The 22,960-nt window shown below is 31.4% G+C and overlaps 1 protein-coding gene across 4 annotated transcripts; it reads right to left on the minus strand.

Moving 5' to 3' along the window:
• Nucleotides 1-250: 250 nt before the first annotated feature.
• On the minus strand, nt 251-17,897 carry LOC134713409 (very long chain fatty acid elongase 7-like). Of its 4 annotated transcripts, none has more exons than XM_063574941.1 (8): nt 17,788-17,897; nt 14,038-14,154; nt 8,766-8,953; nt 8,385-8,465; nt 5,358-5,414; nt 4,183-4,288; nt 3,018-3,154; nt 251-1,820 (listed from the first exon to the last, which is right to left on the minus strand). In XM_063574941.1, exons 2-8 carry the CDS (start codon nt 14,093-14,095, stop codon nt 1,587-1,589), a joined length of 861 nt encoding a protein of 286 aa, XP_063431011.1. In that variant the 5' UTR covers nt 14,096-14,154; nt 17,788-17,897; the 3' UTR covers nt 251-1,586. The 4 variants fall into 4 exon arrangements, with proteins under 4 accessions (XP_063431011.1, XP_063431012.1, XP_063431013.1 ...); XM_063574942.1 differs by having other exon boundaries at nt 17,784-17,894; XM_063574943.1 differs by lacking the exon at nt 17,788-17,897 and adding an exon at nt 17,566-17,650.
• Between the last annotated feature and the right edge of the window lie 5,063 nt (nt 17,898-22,960).

The raw sequence follows: 22,960 nt of genomic DNA on the forward strand, positions 1-22,960 counted from the left end.
TTAAATAGATGTGTAAAAACGGCGAATATGTGTCCCCCATTGACAAAACATCCGGAAATTTCAAACACCTTTTAATCTAACTTTTCAGATGATTTTTTTCAAACAAAACCTTTTTCAAGCTTAAGAATATTTTGCGTTTGAAGTTATCTTCATATCAAAATATCAGTATACTTCAAAAACATTTAGACCTGATCATAAACTGTAGAAAACATGGAAAGATGTGGCGAAAATGAGCACCCCACTCTACTAATGTTTTTAATCACTTGGTAGGTAGTTGAACATGAAGGTAATAATAGATTGAAAAGAGCTTTTCACATATTTTATTAGTATTTCAATTGACACCATAACAACTTGCTGACTACTTTAAATTCTAACTAGCCAACTTGGTCAGAATTTTAATTAAATTTGATAGCTTATCTCAACAATGAGTATAAAAAATGATTTACTAAAATGAAAATGTCTCTCTGCAATGACGGAACTAAGTAACCTTATACTTCAGTTTAACCAAAGGTTCTCAAGTTATTACACAGTGACAACATAAATACAAATACTATTAATCTATATTAGAGATATAGTAGTATAATGTCATCAATATAACAAATCGAGTTTCTGAGAAATTGACACATAATTATGCAGAACTTAAACAATATCACTTAAGCTTAAAATATATGTTATAGCAAATCAATTGTGTTATATTATATATTAAGAAAGATGTGATAAATGGTATAAAAAAAACTAGTGAGGAGTCTGCTAAACACTGTCACCTTCTAATGTGTGATACATTGATTTACAAAAACAAAATCCATTTTTCAGTAAAAAAACAGAAATTTTTTTATTTCTTTTTCTTAAAGAGAAACTTTCTACGTTTTAAAACATTTCATGAAGGTTCTGAAAAGTTAGCTTTGTCTATAAAATATAATCATGAATGCTGTCTTCAATAGATAACTTAACTGCAAAACAAATAAAAAAATTGCCGTCTTACCATCACAATACATGTAAAAATAATAATTAAAAATTAAAACATTTGGATTCAGAATTTCAGACATTAGCTTTATATGATTAAAAAGCTTTTGCCACAGTTTCAAAAAAATATATAAGATTTGAAAAAGTTATCGCATGTTTAAAAAAAGATATGTGAAAACTCATTTATCAGAAAAACATAGAAAATGAAAGACATATTTTTTTCAAAATTTTATTCTATATACTATCTTTTGTTTATATTCTAAGAATGTTTGACAAAGTTATTGATGTTAGAAAAACTTTATAGACTTTATCTATATTAACTGTGAAAACAGTTAAACACAGAAAAATGAAGAAAAAATTGAGCTGTCTTTTGATAATAAAAAGCTTGTCAAAGTTTCATTTAATACCAAGGCTGTTTGAAAAAGTAATTTATGATAAAAAAAAAAAAACTTAAATCAGACTACCTCAATGTTAACTCCATCAAAAAGCATCATCTTCATGACAAAATAATGCTGGCTAAACAAAAAAGTATTACTGGCAACAAAACATACACTTGCATACTGATAAATAAAAAAGTATAAACAACATAAAAAAGGTACATAAATTATGGTGATGTTCTTTAGTTAAGACTGTTTATGTTTAATTCCATTGGCAACATTTCCATTAGTGACTATTCCGTTAGTGACTGTTCCATTTGACTTTGGTTTGGATTTCTTGTAAGTGTTTACATAGAAGTTGGCAAACATGATCATAAACATAACAGCATACAGTCCAATCAAGTAAACAAAAAACTTAGGATAATTACAGTCAATGAATAGTAGTTGTACTGAATGTATAGTCACCAATATAAACTGTATCTGCAAAATAAAATAAACATATATTACTTATCAATAAATAGAAGTTGTGCTGAATGTATAGTCACCAATATAAACTGTATCTGCAAAATAAAGTAAATATATACTTATAATATAACTGCTAGTTCACAAGATAACAGTCTGCAGGAAGGCATGTCACCTTACTAAGATACTGTGGATTCATTTATTTTGAAATTTCGTGGGTACCAATATTTGTGGATTATGGAAAACTTGCAAGTTCGTGGATATCTAATTTCGTGGTTCTGCTGAAGTCTACATACAAGCCTATAGAAAATTTGTTATTCGTTGAACATTTAATTTCGTGGTTCACCAGTACCCACGAAAGCCACGAAAATTTTGGTATCCCACGAATAATAATGAATCCACAGTATATCACTCTGATTGTGAGCCGATTAGTTGTTGTTGCTTTTACATCTAAATGCTGTGTGCAAAGAGGAACCAATTAGCAAGTCTCTGGTTTGAACCTGTTAGGGTTAAAAACACATGACCTCTCACACTTGAGATGAGGTCCTTACCACAAGGGTGGTTGATTACAGTAGGAATTTATACTTTCAGTTTATGAAGAATATTTCAATGTTTAGAGCAATAAATGAAATTGATAAAAAAAGATGAATATAAAAATGTTGTCAACATGACATGAACTAAATGATTTTGTCTGTACTATTTTGGCTTTATTTACATTACTGCAATAAGTTTTAAGGTCAATCCATATAGTAATTTCCACGTCTGTGGTAGGCTAAGTCATAACACTCTATAAAACAGTTTAATATTTATTCTAAAACCAGTTGTTGGCATGATACAGGTTATGTTCTTATATATTTTATGATGGTATGATACTAAACCCCGAACGGGAGGGTTTGTGCTTGATATTCACATGATGAAGAGATAATCTTTAAATCAGTTTAATTGAAGTCAAGAGCTGGCAGGTCAGTAACTGCTAGTAGTCCTTTGTTAATTTGTGTATCATTGTCAGTTTGCTTAGTTTCTTTTGTTACCTTTCTTTCTGCGTTGAAGACCCATTGGTGGCCTTCAGCTGTTGTCTTTGGTGGGGTTTTTGTCTCTTTGACATATTTCCTGATTTCCATTCTAAATTTTTACAAAATGCATCCTATTTACAATAAATCCTGTACTTTGTGGTGTACTTATTAAAACACATGTACCAGTACACTAAATACTTACAATTTGCATACTTGTCATATATTTTTTCCACCATAGATATTTTTGATACTGTGGACCAAGTGCTGCTAAACCATAGTATGTATACATAACTAGATGTATAAAGGAATTCAACATACTATGAAATGTACCAAATCCACCTTCAAAATTAAACAAAAAATAATGCAACATGTAAGAGGTAGATGCCATAAAACTATATCAAAATGCATGGGGAATATGTCTATGGGAAACAGATGGTAAACCTATTTCCTGTTAAGAAAATTAGAATCTATTCAAAAAAATACCTTGTGATTTAAAAACTCATATGGTCCAGCTTGTAAAAAGATTGTACTTGTGACCTATAATGGTTTTTCTTTTACAAATTGTGATGGAGAGTTGTTTCATTGGCACTCATACCACAACTTCTTATATCTATATACACTTATGGCTGGACCTTAAGGTGTAATACCACCAAATCATGGTACGTCACATCCGGTTGCATACGAAAGTAGGTCTAAAAAAATATTCCCTTAAATTTGACCGTTGTAGGTAATTAATCCTACATTTTATTGCAGTAGAACTATTTCTGTGTCATAAACATATGTCTTGGGTAATTCAAAACACCATTATTTTTTATTTGTGATTTCTATAGAAAATTTTGTAATCTTGAGGTTACATGGTGACTAAACCTTGTACACAGATAGAATAAGGGGAGAAATTTGATTGGTTAACTTCCAATGATGGTTATTTTCTTATATGCAATGAAATGTTATGTGAAACTTTTTCTATAGAACTGGACAGGATAAAACTTTACTCATGCCAAGTATTTCTTTATTTGAAACAAAGATAAATTCTGTACAATTTTTTGAAAAGTGCAAATTTAACAAAGACTAATAGGAGAAAATCAATGGTGGTATTACACCTTATTAAGCATATGGTTTGAGACAGACCATACTCATAAGATCTGGAGCCTTTTTCACAATACTTTATATTTTCTGATGCCACTTATTAACCAGCTGTTATGTTTTGTTTTCAATACTGTACAAGAAATTATAATGACTTTTAAACTTTAATGAAAAATTCTTAAATTATATATAGAACCCTGCTTATATTTGACTGTCTATTAGAGCAGAAAATTGGCTTTAAAGAATACAAAAGTAATAGATAAATAATTTCACGTCTCACTCACCTGCCACAAATTTGACTCCAAACCACCATGAAAAAGGCATTATAGCATGATGAAAGACATGGAGGAACGATACTTGGTTGAATTTCTTCCTCATTATAAAAAATATCTGTCAAAATAGTAATTAGTTATTACACTGAAACTGTTTTGTTTTAAAAAACAATACTGTTCAAACAAAATGGTGTATTGTTAGTAACATATTAACTTTCGTAAATTTTATGTATATACCTGAATGAACATGATTTCTACACTCGAGTGAATACTGTAAACCAACTTATTTTCGCGGATACTTTATTTCGCGTTCTACCCTTTCTTGACCACTTTGCAGCTATTTTATTTCGCGATTTTCTTATTTGCTTGAAGGAAAGATCTAAGTTTTACATGTTCGCGACGATGATTATTCACGTTATTTTTCTATTCGTGAAAGTCGGGAAAATAAATCGCTCGCGAAAATAAGTTGGTTTACAGTAATCTTAACTGATTGATAAATAAGGAATAAAATTTTAAGTTCAGTTCAGAGTTGAACAACTGAATCATAAATTGCATTATTAAGTATATTATGAGCGTTAGTATTGTTGCCATTAATAAAATGGTATTGTCCAAAAAATAGTCCATATTTCCTGAATTACTACCTATTTTTTTCAAGGAGTCATCTGTATTTAAAAAGACAACAGGGATGCATTTTACACTCACTTTTGTGTTTTTTGTGTGTCTTACTTGAAAGTAATATCTAATAATAATTAAAAATCTTATGAAAGCCAGTGAACCGTGAATTATTGCACATGATTAGATTCTTTCAAATGCATCTGCTCACTAAATTGAATTACTACATGGGAATAAATCTCGCAAAATGATGTGCCTGTCCCAAGTCAGGAGCCTTTAATTCAGTGGTTGTCGTTTGTTGCTGTGTTATATATTTGTTATCATTTATTTTTTTGTACCTTAATTAGGCTGTTAGTTTTCATGTATGAGTTGTTTAACATTTGTCATTTCGGGGCCTTTGGGGCCTGACTATGCAGTATTGTCTTTGCTTATTGTTGAAGGCCATACAGTGACCTATAGCTGTTAATTTTTGTGTCATTTGGTCTCTTGTGGAGGGTTGTCTCATTTGGAAATCATACCACATCTTCTTTTTTATATAGTTACCATAGTGATCAATATATCATTAAATCACTTACTGTATCAAGGAGTTCAATGAACTTTGAAAAATAAAACCACCAGCAAACATTAAGCATCTGCAAAAAGAAAAGAAATCTTACAAGCATAAAACAAGAGGCTATATATAATATGACATCAATAATTGTATTCTCATTCAAAGATTTACCAGGGGTCTGGGTGGTCAAGTGGTCTAAGTAGTTACTAATGTAATTACTAGCCAGTCAACACTGAGATTGTGAGTTTGAACCAAGGGTCCGGAAACAGTCATATTTGCCAGTCATGTCCTAAACTAAAACTATAATGTCCTAAACTTTTAATTGGGATTTAGGTCAAATTTTATTTTTCAACAGTAATAATTTCGGTCATTTCGTTGAGATTGACCTTCAAATCGCAATTTTGAACATATTTTTGTTTTGTTATCGACTTCCTGTAATTAAACTGCCACTCCATTAATGTGTAATAATCCTGAGGGCCCTTCTAATAACTATATTAATGCCTCGGGGAGCTATTGGCTAATGATTGCTAATCTATTTACCTGTATTTTTAATTCACACCTGGCAATTAATCACCAGCTCCAAACTATTATTATAAAGAAATAAAAATTCCATACCAACTGGCTTCATTATCTAATTACCCAACAGGTCAGACAATTGTCAATTATGATTTAAAATTAAATTAAAACTTGGTTTAATTTACGTAGAATTTTTTTTTTACGTGCCTTGTTTACTATGCAATACGCATGCTTGAAATTCTCTTCCACAGATTTAGACAATTAATCGTAAATTTAAAATAATTTCATCCTACATAAAGCTAGTGCAACCAAGGATTTGTATAGTTATAACTATACAAATCCTTGGTGCAACTATTTAAATTAATATTCTTGCACTATTAAAGGTAAAATATTAAAAAGCCGATGATTTCCTGTGATTTGGGTAAACAAAACTAATCCCGGAAATGAGTCCGGAATTGTTCGTTTTAGTATTGTCGCATTACATCCGGTTTGAATTTTGACTTCAGAATCGAAAGAAACGTAAGTGATAACTGAGAATGTTATCGTTTTGAGTCATTAAAATCATTTTATTTTTAAACTGTTGCCTTCCCTTAATTGCTCTTGATTGATTTATGGAAAATGGTAGGACAAATCATGAAGTAAATGCTATGCAACAGTGAAACAAGTTTGTTGATGCTATGAACATGACGATCGAGTATGAGCATACTCATAATGAGTCTCATGCAGTAATGTGATTTTGACAGTCATATTTTTGAAAAGGGGCATCAACTTTTAAGTTGTATGAAAATGATCGAAATTTGGTGAAAAAATTTCCGGATCCTTGGTTTGAACCCTGCTTGTTTGTATGCACTTGGCTCCAATCTTAATTGACTAGGATCATCATTCCTATCGAAGGTCATGGTTTTCTCCAGGCACTCTGGCTTCAAGCATCAATAAAACTGGCTGCCACGAAATAGCCCAAAGTGGTGCTTAATAGTGGTGTTAAAACACCAAACATTAAAATCAAAGCAAAGAATTCCCCTCCAATAAATTAATTTATAATTAGAAATTATGTGCCCTATTGTTGTTTTATTTAAGGAATGACAGTAATATGTCTTCTGTCTATAATGAAATAACATGAAAAATTTGGTGCACACTGAATAATGGGCATAGCAGGTTATTTAACAGTGTGCACCACATTTTTTGTGTTTTTTCGAAAATAGACAGAAAAAATATTACAGTCATTTCTTATAATATAATTCTAAACTCCATTTTAAAATGTAGAAAACCATGAAAAAACATTGATGACTTCACGGTTACATGACTAAATTATGTCTATGGGCTGATAACAAAATAATGTCAGCCAATCAGAAGACGTGTTACATCCCAAATTAAATTATATAGAAATGTTATTTAAAACTAACACAGCCTTCCCACTTGTACTCTAGTATTTACAATTAGAATTTAGGTGTTTGATAGATAGAGGATAAAAGTAAATAATAAAACAATACCTGTGATGATACTGATCAAACGTTATTTCTAAATAATAATTGTACATTTTAAAGATATTATTTATTAACCTGTGTTATATTAGAAACATTCATGCAAATACATTATTTCTTATGTTTAGTATTTATTAAAATAATTGTTCTTGAAACTTCTGTAACTGAATTTTATGCCTATCTTTGCAGCATATTCAGAAATTGGAAAAAATCATGTACATTAGTGTTTAACATCCCTTACTACTTTACACTTCTTGCTTGAGGTAACCTTGAGAAATCCACAAGCTGACATCCCAATCTCTTTACCCTTAATGCTTGAGGTGACCTTGAGAAATCCACCAGCTGACATCCCAATCTCTTAACCCTTAATGCTTGAGGTGACCTTGAGAAATCCACCAGCTGACATCCCAATCTCTTTACCCTTAATGCTTGAGGTGACCTTGAGAAATCCACAAGCTTACATCCCAATCTTTTAACCCTTAATGCTTGAGATGACTTTAAGAAATCCACAAGTTGATCATGACATCCCAAACTACTTACCCTTAACACTTGAGGTAACCTTGAGAAATCTACAAGCTGACATCCCAATCTACTTACTCTTAATGCTTGAGAAAGCCTTGAGAAATCCACAAGTTGACATCCCAAACTATTTATCCTTAACACTTGAGGTGACCTTGAGAAATCCACAAGCTGCCATCCCAATCTACTTACCCTTAATGCTTGAGGTGACCTTGAGAAATCCACAAGCTGACATCCCAATCCCTTTACCCTTAATGCTTGAGGTGACCTTGAGAAATCCATAAGCTAACATCCCAATTTCTTTACCCTTAATGCTTGAGATGACCTTGAGAAATCCACAAGTTGACATCCCAAACTACTTACCCTTTTAACACTTGAGGTGACCTTGAGAAATCCACAAGCTGACATCCCTATCTACTTACCCTTAATGCTTGAGAAGGCCTTGAGAAATCCACAAGTTGACATCCCAAACTACTTATCCTTATCACTTGGGGTGACCTTGAGAAATCCACAAGCTGCCATCCCAAACTACTTACCCTTAATGCTTGAGGTGACCTTGAGTAATCCACAGGCTCACATCCCAAACTATATCCTGCTAACCACCCAGCAAAGTTAAACTGTAAAATAAACAAATATGTTCTCATGTTCAAAGGATCTTTTTAATTAAATGATTACAAACTGGTACAACGTCAATAGATTACAGAAGAATGTAAAAAATCTGATATATCACACTAATCCTGATGAAAAAAAAGTTAAAAGTTTAGATAGAACGGGAGTAATAACAAATGGTAGTTGGCCATCTTGAATGTTGGACTGGTTATCTTACACATAACTGAATCGTCTAAACGTGTGAGAAATCAGATACACAGGGGAAGAATTCAAGTCATTACAGTGTAAGAAAGAACAGTTAACTTTACCTCTAGAAAACAATATGTTGATAATCCAACCATACCAATATTATAAACTAACAGTATTTTCTTCAGATCTATAGGTTTTCTATCCGCCATTATGGTTGGTCCCATCTTTACAAAAGCGAGGTATAACAAACATATAACCAAGCTTGGCCATGGTGTTGACATCATAAACCAGCCATCAACTCTAGGATCTGAAAAAGTTTTATTTTACTAATACATGTTATCCATATAACTTTATTTTTTATTAAGAGGTACTTGAAGAATAATGGCATAATCCAGCATTTTTAGATTGTGTTTCTAGTTAAAGGATTTAGACTGCTGTTACTTGGGCCCTTTGACCTATTCATTTCAAAGAGAAGTTCAGTAAAACCTGACTAAACCGAACCCTTTCAGCACTTCAGATTTTTTTTTTTTTAATTTTTATTATTTATAACTTCCAATTTACAACATAATATACACAAATATAATAGCAATATATAATATATAAATCTATAGATATTATCTAATCAATACAACTGTCTATTAGGAAGCATTTTTTTTTTTTTTTTTTTTTTTTAAATACAAATATAAGATATAGAGTAAAGCAGTTTGAACACCGGAGAGAGAGAGAGAGAGAGAGAGAGAGAGAGAGAGAGAGAGAGAGAGAGAGAGAGAGAGAGAGAGAGAGAGAGAGAGAGAGAGAGAGAGAGAGAGAGAGAGTGAGAGAGAATAGTGTGGTGAGTGAGAGAGAGAGAGAGAGAGAGAGAGAGAGAAGAGAGAGAGAGAGAATAGTGTGGTGAGTGAGAGAGAGAGAGAGAGAGAGAGAGAGAGAGAGAGAGAGAGAGAGAGAGAGAGAGAGAGAGAGAGAGAGAGAAAGAGAAAGAGAGTGAGAGAGAATAGTGTGGTGAGTTTTCAATATAATTCATCTAGAAATTGAATTCTATTTTAGTATAGTAAATACAGCATTTTCATTTATAACATGTATAATATTGAATGTAAAGTATATACATTTTTGTATTTAACTAAGTAATATATCAAAAACATTCCATTCTCTGAGAAAATGATGTTCACATTTGTTTTTCATAGCAATATTTTTGTCCATTGCATACACAAATTTCATCTTTTCTTTTACTGAGTTTAATGTAAGATTTTTTTTAAAACATCTAGAATTATAAATATATTGCTTTATGGTAAGAAAAATAGTATTTTCTGCATTGCCTTTTGATATTTTTGAAGAGTTACCAAACAAAAAAACTTCTTGTGTAAAAAGTACACTAATTCCATTGGTCAGAAACCAATTTTCTATCTGTTCTAATAATAATTGTGTATGTTCACATTCCCAAAATAAATGTTCTAATGTTTCAATTTCTCTATTACAAAAAGTACAATTTGGATTATCATAAATCTTAATTTTATAAAGAAATTTGTTTGTAGCTAAGATTCGATGATTGAATCTATACTGTAGCCACTGTAACTTAGTATTATTTGTGACAACAAATGGCAGTTTATAAAAAAATTTCCAATGATTTTGATCAAAGCCAAAAATTTCAGTCCATTTTAACTGACTAGTGGGAACACTTCCATTTTTATTTAAAACAATATACATATCTTTAGATCCTTTTGAACTTTTAACTAGCCTTTTAATAGCAGATGGAATTAAAGGTAGTTCTAAATTGTGATTTTTTCCCACAAATGATTTTGATGCTTGATGTATAGCAGATATAATACTATTATATCTCATGAAATTCACATTTATCTGATACATTTCTTCTATTTTTTGATGAGAGAAAAAGGTCCCATCTTCATTTACAATATCATTTATAAATCTTATACCATTTTCAAACCAATCTTTATAAAAAATAGGTTTATTTGCTACCTTTATATTATTGTTAAGCCAGATTGGACTAGCAAGAAAGCATTCCCAACTGTCATATTCTTCTTTTTCTCTAAGAAGTTGCCATGCTTTCAGAACATCTTGCCAAAATTTATTTTTGATATGTTGTTGTAATTTTTGGATATAAACACTTCCACAACCATAAAATTTTTCAAGTTCTACATGAACATTTGACAAAAAAACATTCTGCCATTTGTTGTCTGATTTAAATAATCTCCTTATCCATGTACACTTCAGTGCTAAAATAAATGCACTAAGATTTATCATTTTGAGTCCACCATCTTCAATATCATTTTGTAAAACATCTCTTTTTAATTCTATCAATTGGTGAACTCCATATAAAATTGTACATAAGTTGAATAACATTTTTTAAAATATCATCACTTGGATTTGGTAAGGATATAAACAAATGATTTAAAATAGGCAATATCAATGTCTTTACTACAGTAATTCTACCAATAACAGTAAGATTTCGTTTTGACCATTGTCTTATTACACATTTAATTTGTACAATTTTTTCATCATAATTATTTTTTACAATTCTATCAAGATTAACATCAAAGCTTATACCTAATACCTTAAAACATGTTGCTCCCCATGTAAGGTTTCTATTTTGGCATAATACCTCATTACTATACTTTTTATTTCCTATCCAAATAACTTGTGTTTTAGAAAAATTAATGTTTAAACCAGATATATTTCCAAACCAATCTAATTCATTTAATGCTTCATTCAAAGATTCTTCTTTACCATCTAAAATAAGAGATGTGTCATCAGCAAATTGTGAAAGTTTGTGCTCAACTTGCGTAATTGTAATACCATTTATTTTATCATTATTTCTTATTTTTAGTGCTAATATCTCAGCACAGAGAATAAAAATATAAGGCGACAAGGGATCTAAAGCCTCGTTCTATAGAAAAAAATTCTGATAGATGTCCTGCCTGGTTAACAGCTGATTTGATATTGTTATAAAAAACTTTAACCCAATTAATTATTGATTCTCCAAAATTGAACAACTTCAAGACACTAGTTAAAAATTCCCAAGAAATCGAATCAAATGCCTTTTCGAAATCAATGTGCAGCAAAAGTCCTGGTATATCTTTTTCCTCTGTAAATTGCATAATATCATAAATTAAACGAAGATTTTCTCCAATATATCTACCACTAATAAATCCAGTTTGGTCGAAATCTATCAGTTTATCTAAAACTGTTTTAAAGCGTTTTGCTATAACTCCAGATCCAATTTTATAAACTGTATTTAATAAGATATAGGTCGCCAATTTTTTAAGAAATGTCTAGGCTTATTTCCTTTCCGCAGGCATGTAATGATTCCTTGTTTTTGCGTAACAGATAGTTCACCAATCTCAGTACTGTAGTTCAAGGAGTCGACAACAAAAATTTTCAAATCTTTCCAAAAAAATTTAAAGAACTCTGTGGAGAAACCATCAGATCCTGGTGTTTTATTATTTTTCATATTTTTCAATATCAAACCAGCTTCTTCAATTGTTATTTCTCCTTCAAGATTTTTTTTCTCATCATCAGTTAGTTTTTTAAATTTTATATCTTTTAATCCTTCTTTAAGTTTACTGAATTTATCTCCCTTTGACTTGTCTTTATTCTTGTATAAATTTTCATAAAAAGATTTTACTTCTTTTAAAATATCTTTTTGTTTTGAAATTACATCTCCATTTTCTTTTTCTACTTTTGGTATTATCTTATTTGTAAATTTTTTTGATTCTAGCCCACAAAAATAGCTAGTAGGTTTTTCACCCTCTTCTACCCATTGTATTCTTGATCGAATTATCTTCCCTTTAATTTTTTCTTTTCTTATATTTTCTAAATCACATTTTTTATTTTCCAAAATCTGTATTGAACCTTCATCTACCTTTTCTTCCAAAATAAGAATTTCATTTCTAAGATCTTTCTCTTGTTTTCTTTTACCTTTTTCTTATAACTCGAATAAGATATAGTTTTACCTCTAATTTCCATCAACATTGTCTCAAGAAATAAGTGACTGTTAATATTAAAATGGAGATCTTCATTATTCATGTCTTCAATTCTATCTATATCATAAACAGGTGTTACATATTGTTTTTTAACTTCAACTATTTTTTCTTTAACAATCTTTACATATTCTGAATCATACAATAATGAATTATTAAATTTCCACAATCCTCTACCTCGCTCAAAAGGATTAAATTCTAGATTTAATACAACCATAGAATGATCAGAGCGATAGCTGGGCTCAATATTACAGTTTTTCAAACAGCATAGTAAATCTTCAGATAAAAGAAAAAAATCAAGCCTGGCTTGTTTAAAGGGGGTTCTTTTTCTCCATGTGAAACGCTTCAAATCTGGGTAAAGTTCACGAAAAGGGTCAAACTTTCTCCCGAGCATTCGGGTTATTTACATGTAAATAGTTAGAATAGTCCATATCAGGGTTGAGAACCAGATTAAAATCACCACAAATCATATAGCTATCATTACCAAAATCATCTATAATTGACATAATTCTATCATAAAAAAAAGGAGTATCTATATTTGGTCCATAAATAGTTACAAATGTAAAATGTAAAGTATCAACAACTAAGTCTAATACTAAATAATTACCACCAACATCTTTTTTTTCTTTTAGGACCTTAAACTCAAAGTTGTTATTAAACATAACTGCTACACCTCTTGAATTTGAGCTATAAGATGAAAAATAACTATCATATCCCCACATAGCTCTTATATTATTTTCATTTTCACATAAGAAATGAGTATCTTGTAAACAGTAAATATTATAATTCTTTGTTCTTAAATAGTTAAAGACATCTCTTCTTTTAACACTATCTCCTAAACCTTGGCAATTAACAGTTAATACCTTCAGGGCACACATGATATGATGTCATTAAATACACTAGCACATAGCATGACCTTAAAAAAATCTAATATTAATACAGTGTATCTGAGTATTCTCCATATGTGAAACAATACTAAAGAAAAACATTTCACCAACATAAAGATGCATAAAAATGATAAACAGGATAACTCACCATAAACTAAACCAAAACAAAATGTAATGGAATGATATTGCAGAAATGCAATAATTAATAAAAAGAATGAAGGACTGGAAAGAAAAGAAAAGAGATAAAAACAAAAATTAAGCATCAAAATGGCATACATTTTTGATTGAAATAATGTAAAAAAAAATTTTTAGTTTTTTGCAGTATAATTGTACTTCAGATTTTGTTCCATTTTGGCAGGTATTCGGTTTCATCAGGTTCACAATGCATAAAATGTGATATGGTTGGTCTTCAGTTTGGATTAGACAGGTTTCCGGTTTATTCAGGATTTGGTTTAATCAGGCTTCACTGTATTGTTGAAACTTAGTTAGAACTGTAAATATTGAAAACTTACCTGCATTCCTCATAAGTTCTCCATACATATTCTGTACACTGGTCAATAAATGAGCCATCTTGGATACAAAAGCTTCAGGACAATTATATGCCAGATCAGTGTACTCCAGAACTTATCCTATACAACAAATAAGGCATAGTTAAAATTACTGAATATTTAGATGATTTCTTCCTTGCAAGAAAAACTATAGTGATCTTTAAAAAGCATGATAAAGTTCCAGAACTTCCAAGTCAAATCTAAGATATCAATAACTTAAGTGTGTGTAAAGTTCAGTCAAGTGTTTAAAATTGTATGTTTACATGTTATATTAGACTGTCCTATTTATCCATATATAATGTATATGCTTGACATTTTATTTTACCAAGTTAAAAGAAGGAATCATACCCGTAGCCAAGGGGGTTCGGACAAACCCCCCCCTAAAAAACAAATAAGCACTGTTAAAGTCAACGTTCTGTTCAAATTGTGACTGTTAAAGTAAAGTTTGGGAGTCCAAATTACCCCCCTGAAAATTCCTAGCTACAGGCCTGGTAATGGTGATTTTTAATACTTCACCTGATGATGATAAGTTTATATATAAATGTCTTTAAGAAAAAGTTTTTTATATATATGCTTGAGCAGCTTGATTGATAGTTAAGGTTGGTGTGTTCGAATCTTGTCTTAGATGTGAATTCCAGGCAAAAAAGAATAAAAAAATACTACAGAGAGATGGGAATAGACCACTTTCGAGTTCATCCATCACCTGCAAAAACGTGTCAATTATGCACGCCTTTATGACGTCGTTTACCAGATAGAGGGGGTCGCCTGAATCCCTGCACTATTTACGTTCATCAAGCGTCTTAGTGATCGTCTTTGTGCAGGATAAACTAGAAATAATGGTTGCTCTGTAGGTACTTACTGACAATTCCCTAATGACAGCAGTGTTGATTGTCAATTTTGAGAATTCAATTTGCCGAATAATTCGTACAATATAGAATTATAGTTTTCCAACCACTCGCTCAAAATTGGAAAGGAAGTGACGCTCCCCTAAATGCACAAATGACGGTGATTAAGGCGCGTATAATTGACGAGTTTTTTCCGGTGAAGGATGAACTCGAAAGTGGTCTATTGAACTAAGGCGAAATGGGAATTTTGAATTTTTTATAAACAAATTAAATAAAGAAATTAAACCTTTGTGTTTTTTTAACAATTTAAACAACCAGTAATCAGGGAATTGTTTCTCTTGAGATGTTATGTTTGTATTCAATAAATAAATTTGTACATCCATCATCTTAGGCATGTTAGGTGTTTTAAAGAATATGTCCTTGCATTGCTTTAAATTCTTTTAATTTTTAAAGTTGATTAACTATTGAATAATTATGTCTGTCATATTGTTTTCAACAAGGAATTTGCATATAACTTACAAGAGATGCTCATCTATTTCCTGAAGTTTTATTGCACTTTTCTTCAGACTAATATCTTAAAATTATATAATTGAACACTACTTTAAGTAGTAAATCACCATGTTTTCGGGGCCCAATTAATTTCTCCTTGGTAGTTTAATTAGTTCTAATACGTGATCCTCTGGAAATCAGGGTACTGGAATAATTATAACTCATATAAATAAAATACAGAACTACAAGTTAAATTCAAAAAGGAGAAGCCCATAACAACTAAAACAATAAAAATGTTTAGACTTTATCAACCAATGGACTTGGCATAAATTAGTGCAAACAAGGAGGTTTTATGAGAAGGAAAGTAAACACTCTGCTTGATACAAAATTAGCATTCCCACGATAGCAGTTCGGTCAGAGAAAATTGATAAAATTATACAGAAAACGACATGTTTATCGTCACCCACTTGACATGGCCCTCTGATGTACCGGGCTGTTACCACAAGCAGTTGGGACTATTAGAAAATCGCATATGTCACATGATTGTTATCAGTGACTTCGTCATTAAAGGTGTAATTTTGGTAACAATGCAGTACTAGTGTATATAGGTGTTTATGATATGCAAATAGATTTGACGCACAATTTCAAAGTCAATCTTCTGTCTACAGTGAAAAAAGATCAAGAAATGACAAAGTTATGAGGGTTTAAAGGAAATTTAGTGTGCAATTTTTATTCAACACTACATTGCTTTAAACAAAGATTTTCGCTTCACCGTTTAATTTCTGTTTATGAGAATTGGCAGGTAATAATCATAGAAAATATACGAATATGCAAAGTAATTTAGATACAATGACCGGTTACGACTGGAAGGAATATTTGCAATTCAAACATAGAGAAATTTATCGGAAACAACGTAAAAGTGACTTTCTGTTGATATAAACATTGACAACAATAAGACGGATATTTGTTTCATTTCTATTGGTAATAAGTTTACCTTGTTACATAAAACTAGAACACACCCGTGATATTGCGGGTCCGTGACTGAATTAAAGAATATAACTATGCGCAAGCCTTATTTTAGTATAAGAATTGTCATCTGATAAAATCATGCCGATTATAAGATACACAGTTTTCTCTAATTTCAAATCTAAATCTTTCTGTTTGAATCCGTCGAACTGGAACTTATCAATTATTGGTAATATTAATTATTTGGAAAACAAAAGGTCCTGGAATGGAGTATTTTTTAATCAACCGCATTGTCCTATATTAGTTATAAATAAAGTTGAATTCTTTGATTCGCTGTTTTACGTCATGCTCGTTAACAAATTGAAAACTGTTCCAATACGCCTTATTTTTTAGTTTTCGTATTGTTATCTTAGAAAGTCTTACTGATTAAAATACTACAATAGGTAACAATTTGACAATTTAGTAGTGTCAACCCTGTGATTATGACCCGTGTATATAGCATATTAATCCTGAGTACACCGTTTGGTGGTGCGCCTGTTAGATGCGGAACGTGTACAAATAAGGTAATCGGTAACAGGTAAATATACTATTGGTATCGGTATCGGACTCGACCCGGAACTTTTTAATTATTGGCAATATCAATTACGTGGAAAACAAAAGAGCCTGAAGTGGTGTAATTTTTAATCTACACCTTTGTACTATATTAGTTATATATAAAGTTGAATTCTTTGATTCGTCGTTTTTACGTGATGACGGCTGACAAATTGGACCTCGTCATTTTAGTATTATAGATTTTTAATTATTCAATAAAAAATATCAGAAAAAATCTTTTTAACATGTCAATAATTGTATATCCGGTCAGTTTATGACACCTCAGGTATTCCCATTCTTACTCGAGTATGTTATTTGGACATAATCTTCCTCTGTGACAGAGAGGATCTTAATTAATTAACACCCATTTACAGAAAAGTTGGTAACATTTTATGAGTAATTATCGTCTTTCGTCCTCTCTCCTTCTCATATAACCTCCTTGGTGCAACACAATCTTAACCAAAATATTTATATATTCATTGACACTAGGATTTGGATAGTTAGACTTATCCTTGATTGACATAATTTGATGGTATATTTTCTCTTTTCTACAATGCATGTTCATTCTTGCTTAGTCATTGTAAACAATAAAACAACATACCTTAATGAATGTTTCTAATAAAATGTTAATGTTATAAATAATTATTTAGAACTGTTACATTATGTTAGGTCTTTTATCATTTTGTTTATTTTGGATACCGTGCATCGTATCTAACGTTAGTGAAGACTTATTTCCAACAAAAGAACACACTTCTTTTATAGTTATTTTGATTTAAAAGTTAAAGATATAAGTTATAATTATGATTTTCGTAAATTTACCTACTAGAGTAACAATTTCAGGTGAGATGAAGGTCCCCGAGTTACAAACTAGCACGCCGGACTTCAGCTTCCGGTGGCATGATCACACCCGAGAGGAAACGCCTTGATGAATAATTCTAGAGACGTAACGAAAAGTTAACGCGGGAATTTTTAAAAACTAATGAATACTCATATCAGCAGTCAGGGGCCGATCCAACCATTTAAAAAAGGGTGGTCTCTACTCAGGACAAAAAGAGGGAGGGGGGTTCAATTATATGTCCCTATTCAAATGCATTAATCGTTCCAAAAAAAAAAGGGAAACGCCCCCAGTGGTGGATCCAGAATTTTTTATAAGTGGGGTCCCACTGACTGACCTAAGAGGGGGTCCGCTCTAGTCACGCTTCAGTGATTCCCTTTATAAGCAACCAAATTTTTTTCCAAAAAGGGGGGCCCATTACTTGAGTTTTAATTAATGATAAAAAAGATTTTTATATTATCTTTCTTACCAATTATTTTACAAACTATGGGCATTCCCATGGGAACCAATTGTGCTCCACTTCTTGTTGGTTTGTTCCATTGTTATTATGAGGCTGAATTCATACAAGATTAACTTCTTAGGAAAAAAGATAAGATGTTAGCAATATCTTTCAACTTTACTTTCTGCTATATAGATGATTTTGTGAATCTCTCACTATTAAAATTATTCAAAATTTGGTGAATATGTTGAACACACCTATCCTATCAAACTAGATAAAAAGGATACAACAGATATAGTTAAGTCTGTCTCATATCTTGACTTAAATCTTGAAATTGACAATGAGTGTTGGTAAAAAACAAAACTTTACAACAAAAGAAATGATTTCAGCTTCCCAATTGTGAACTTTCCATTTCTATGTAGCAACATACCAGTAGGTTGGCGTCGTAACTACAATTCCATTTCCTTTAAACCTATGAGAGACATATCGCATTAGACTAAGATTATTTACCAGGTTTGAGAATAACATGAGCAACATTACAGGTGCCACATGTGTAGCAGGATCTGCTTACCCTTCCAGAGCACCCAGTGGCAATCCAGGGGGAGGGTTCCAGGGGTTGGAACCCCCCCCCCCTTTTTTTTCAAATGGCTGGATCCGCCACTGGCACCTGAGATCACCCCAGTTTTTTGGTGGGGTTCGTGTTGCTTAGCCTTTAGTTTTCTATGTTGTGTCTTGTGTACTATTATTTGTCTGTTTGCCGTTTTCTTTTTTAGCCATGGCATTATCGGTTTAATTTCAACCTAAGGTAGCACTCCACAGTTAGAAAATAAAATTAAAAATGAGCCACAAAATGTTTTATCATCTCCTATTCCTGGATTTCTACTACATTAACCTTAATGTTTGTGTTGTACATGTGCATATTTATGTAATCAGTATCTTCTATAGATTTGATTTTCCAAAGTTAAAAGGGTGAAAAATAATTCCTTTAATGTGTATAATGGGTAAACATGTCACATATCCCCCCAAAATTTGGATCAAACTAGAATTTCAATGCCTTTGAGTGATACCTTTTTAGAAACTGTTTGTATAGATCTTCCTAATGATCAAATAAAAAATGGGTGTCTTTCGCCTCATTTTTTCGTCAAATCTCATCACAAAGTTCATGCAAGAAAAAGTTGGAAAAAAACATTGCAATAATTGCTGGACCAATGTATGGTATGGGCATGCAAATACGGACTGTCATACAGAAAACAGCCTATATTACATGCATTACATAATCTTGATGTTCATATAAACCCAATACGAAGGCTATTTTAGTACTCAGCTATTCAAAAATGAATTTTATTTCACACTAGCTCTCATATTTTAAAAATCCACAGGGGCCAAAATGCGAAACTACACACCTAACTGTGGAGTGCTACCTAAGAGTTTGACTGTCCCTCTGTTATCTTTTGCCCCTCTTTTAATAAAATGTTCAGCAGTGGTCACCTTGATTCAACCCAAGAGATCAAACCCTGAACAGTTGGGGCAAGTATGGAAACAAAATTCAAGCTTGATACAGCTTTAATTTGGATTTTGATTAAATATTTGACACAGGACGAATGGGGTCTTAGAACTTTGAAGTTTTAAATTGGACATTTACCTTTTGTGATCAGATATCCAAAATCTAAAAAATGGTTAGATTCAGCATATCAAATAACCCCAAGAATTCAATTTTTGATGAAATCAAACAAAGTTTAATTTTGAAATCTTTGGACCTCAATGTGGATCAATTTGATAAGGGGGCCCAAAATCAAAATGCATGGTATTAGATATTCAGCATATCAAAGAACCCCATATATTCAATATTTGTTGAAAATAAACAAATTTAAATTTAAGACCCTGATTTACACCAACTTGAAAACTGGGCCGTAATAAAAAACCTTAATACATGTTTAGGTTCAGCACATTAACTACAGCAAAAATTAAATTTTGGTTAAAATCAAACTAAGTTTAATTTTGGACCAATTTGAAAACTGTACCAAAAGTTAAGAATCAAAATACATGGTTAAATTTTTCATATCAAAGAACCCCAATAATTCAATTTTTGATGAAATAAAACAAAAGTTTAATTTTGGGACCTTTAGACCTCAATGTGGACCAATTTAAAAACGGTCCAATAATCCAAAAACTAAATACATAGTTAGATTCAGCATATAAAAAAAACAACCAATAATTCAATTTTTGTTGAAATCAAACAAAGTTTAATTTTGGACCCTTTGGACATCAATGTGGACCAATTTAAAAACGAAGCTGAAAATCCAAAAAACTGATTACACAGTTAGATTCAGCATATTAAAGAATAAAGAACCCCAAGACTTCAAAAAAAAAAAAACCATTGAAATTGGTCAAGAAATAAGTAATTATTACAAAGTATTAGAAAAGTATTTTTTGGCCCTTAATTCCTAAACAGTTAGGGCCATAACCCCCAAAATCAATCTCAACCTTCCTTTTTTTGAAGGGAATCTTGTGGTACAATTTCAGAAAGATCTATACACTAACATACAAGTTATTGTCTGGAAACTAGAAAAATGCTTATCTAAGGACCCCTTTTTAGGTCCTTAATTCCTAAACTGTTCAGACCATAAATCCGAAAACCAATCCAAACCTTCCTTTTGTGGTTCCAAACCTTGTAATTAAATTTCAGAGATCTATTCACTTAAACTAAAGTTATCGTCTGGAAACTAAGTTTTTTCGGTCGACAACATGATACCAATATACAACCACAATTTTTTTTGCAATGCTATAAAAAGCCAAGATAATATTGTTATTAAACAAGCAGATAAATGAAGTGCAGTTGTTGTGATGAACAAAACCGACCACATTGAAGAAGGGTATAGTCAGCTTACAAACACTAAGTTTTACAAACAATTAGCTTGTGATTCCACAAAAGAAATTAACAAACAAATAAATGAGGTCCTTTCAGATATATATGAATTGCAAAAAAAACATGATGATGACAACATGTACGACTATCTATGCCCTGATGAAGCCTGCACAGCTGGTTGAATTTACTTGTGTTCAAAACTCCATAAAGAAGGGATTCCAGGAAGACTGATAGTAACTGCTAATGGTCATCCAACCAAAAAAATATCTGAGTTCCTTAATAACCATCTTAAACCACATGTTAGAACATTGCCATCCAACATTCAAGATACAACTGATTATATGAAGAAAACGTATACATTAAATCCAATTCCAAACAACACAATTTTGGTAACCATGTTCTTAATACACCAATAATTTAATTTTGGATGTAACACGTCTTCTGATAGGCTGATGTCATTTGTTTATCAGCTCATAGACATAATTAAGTCATGTGACTTTGATGTCATCAACTTTTTTTCATGGTTTACTCCCGTTTAAAATAGAATTTAGAATTAAAATTATAAGAAATAACTAATATTTTATCTGTCTATTTGAAATAACATAAAAAATGTGATGCACACTTCAAAATAACCCGCTACGCACGTTATTTAGTGTGCACTACATTTTTTATGTTATTTCTTCATAGACAGAAAAAATATTACAGTCATTCCTTAAATATTTTTAAAATAATTAAGGAGTAGTCGCTCGTGAAAAAGTATGGAACAATCATAAGGATAAAAATCCAACTACCGACTGTCTGGTTTAGTTGCTGAAACTAAAGCTTAAAAACAGTTCTGTATTCAACCACAGGCACTACTTGCAGATTGACGGTACCAGTATGGGAACCAAAACTACACCTTCTTTTGCCAACATTTTCATGCGGAGTCTCGAAGAACACATCCATTTGAGTGTACCATACAAACCCTTGTCTTGGCTCCATTATATTCAACATCAAATGGAACGAAACTGCAGAATATCTACAAGATTTTCTAGATTTCTGTTATCTTTCATCAATCTATTCACATCTGAAGTTTCAAATGAAAAAATGTCATTTCTCGACACCACCAAGACGTAAGAAAACTGAGTCATGACTCATAACAACCAACATTCATTCCAAAAAACTGACAAACACAAATTTCTCTGCTTAAACTGGACACCGATCAGTGCATGATAATTGTAAGGTAATTTTTTATTTTATACCAGCGATTATCTCTCCCTTTTTTGGTGCAATGTCTTCATAGCTTTTTGGCTTAATGCAGTGAGGTAAGCTTAACGGGTAGACTTGTAGGTAACAAGTGTCATCTAAACTTAATATTATTAATGAATGACAAAGTCCATGATCCATGAAAATTAGGTCAAGTAAACCATGCCAGACAGACATGCACACCTATACACCAAATATAATGCCTTCTTTTTAATAGTGCCAAAGAAACATACCAAGCCACAAAAAATTTAAAATTTGACAAATGAACCATGAAAATAAAGTCAAAGTCAAAAGGAAACCTGCAAGTTAAGTTTCATAAGTATCTGGTAAGAATTGTACACATGAGAGCACTAATGATACAATTTTCCATATAATCAATGTTTCCTAGGGACAAAACTCTTTTAAAAATAACTAATCAGCACTGATTTTCAAACTCGTTCAAGACACTGCTGATATAAATCTATAATATAATTTTCATAAAAATCGATATTTCTATGGTCTCTGTTATGTTAGGACAAAAATTAAAAAGCCTTTGCCAAAGTAGATCTGACATTATACTTTTAAGGTCATTAGAGCAATACTTATTTCAGTTGTAACCAGTATATGTGGGA

The sequence above is a fragment of the Mytilus trossulus genome, chromosome 1 (genome assembly GCF_036588685.1).
Source record: "Mytilus trossulus isolate FHL-02 chromosome 1, PNRI_Mtr1.1.1.hap1, whole genome shotgun sequence".
NCBI classification, from domain to species: domain Eukaryota; kingdom Metazoa; phylum Mollusca; class Bivalvia; order Mytilida; family Mytilidae; genus Mytilus; species Mytilus trossulus.

Bases quoted from the DNA above. Each gene is read 5' to 3' on its own strand.
- LOC134713409 (XM_063574939.1), bottom strand. From the start codon at position 8,130: ATGGATTTCTCAAGGTCACCTCAAGCATTAAGGGTAAAGGGATTGGGA. The intron at 5,415-7,635 runs GTAAAGAGATTG...TTCTTTTTGCAG, and splicing joins GGTCACCTCAAGCATTAAGG to ATGCTTAATGTTTGCTGGTG. The intron at 3,155-4,182 runs GTGAGTGAGACG...TTAATTTTGAAG, and splicing joins TGGAGTCAAATTTGTGGCAG to GTGGATTTGGTACATTTCAT.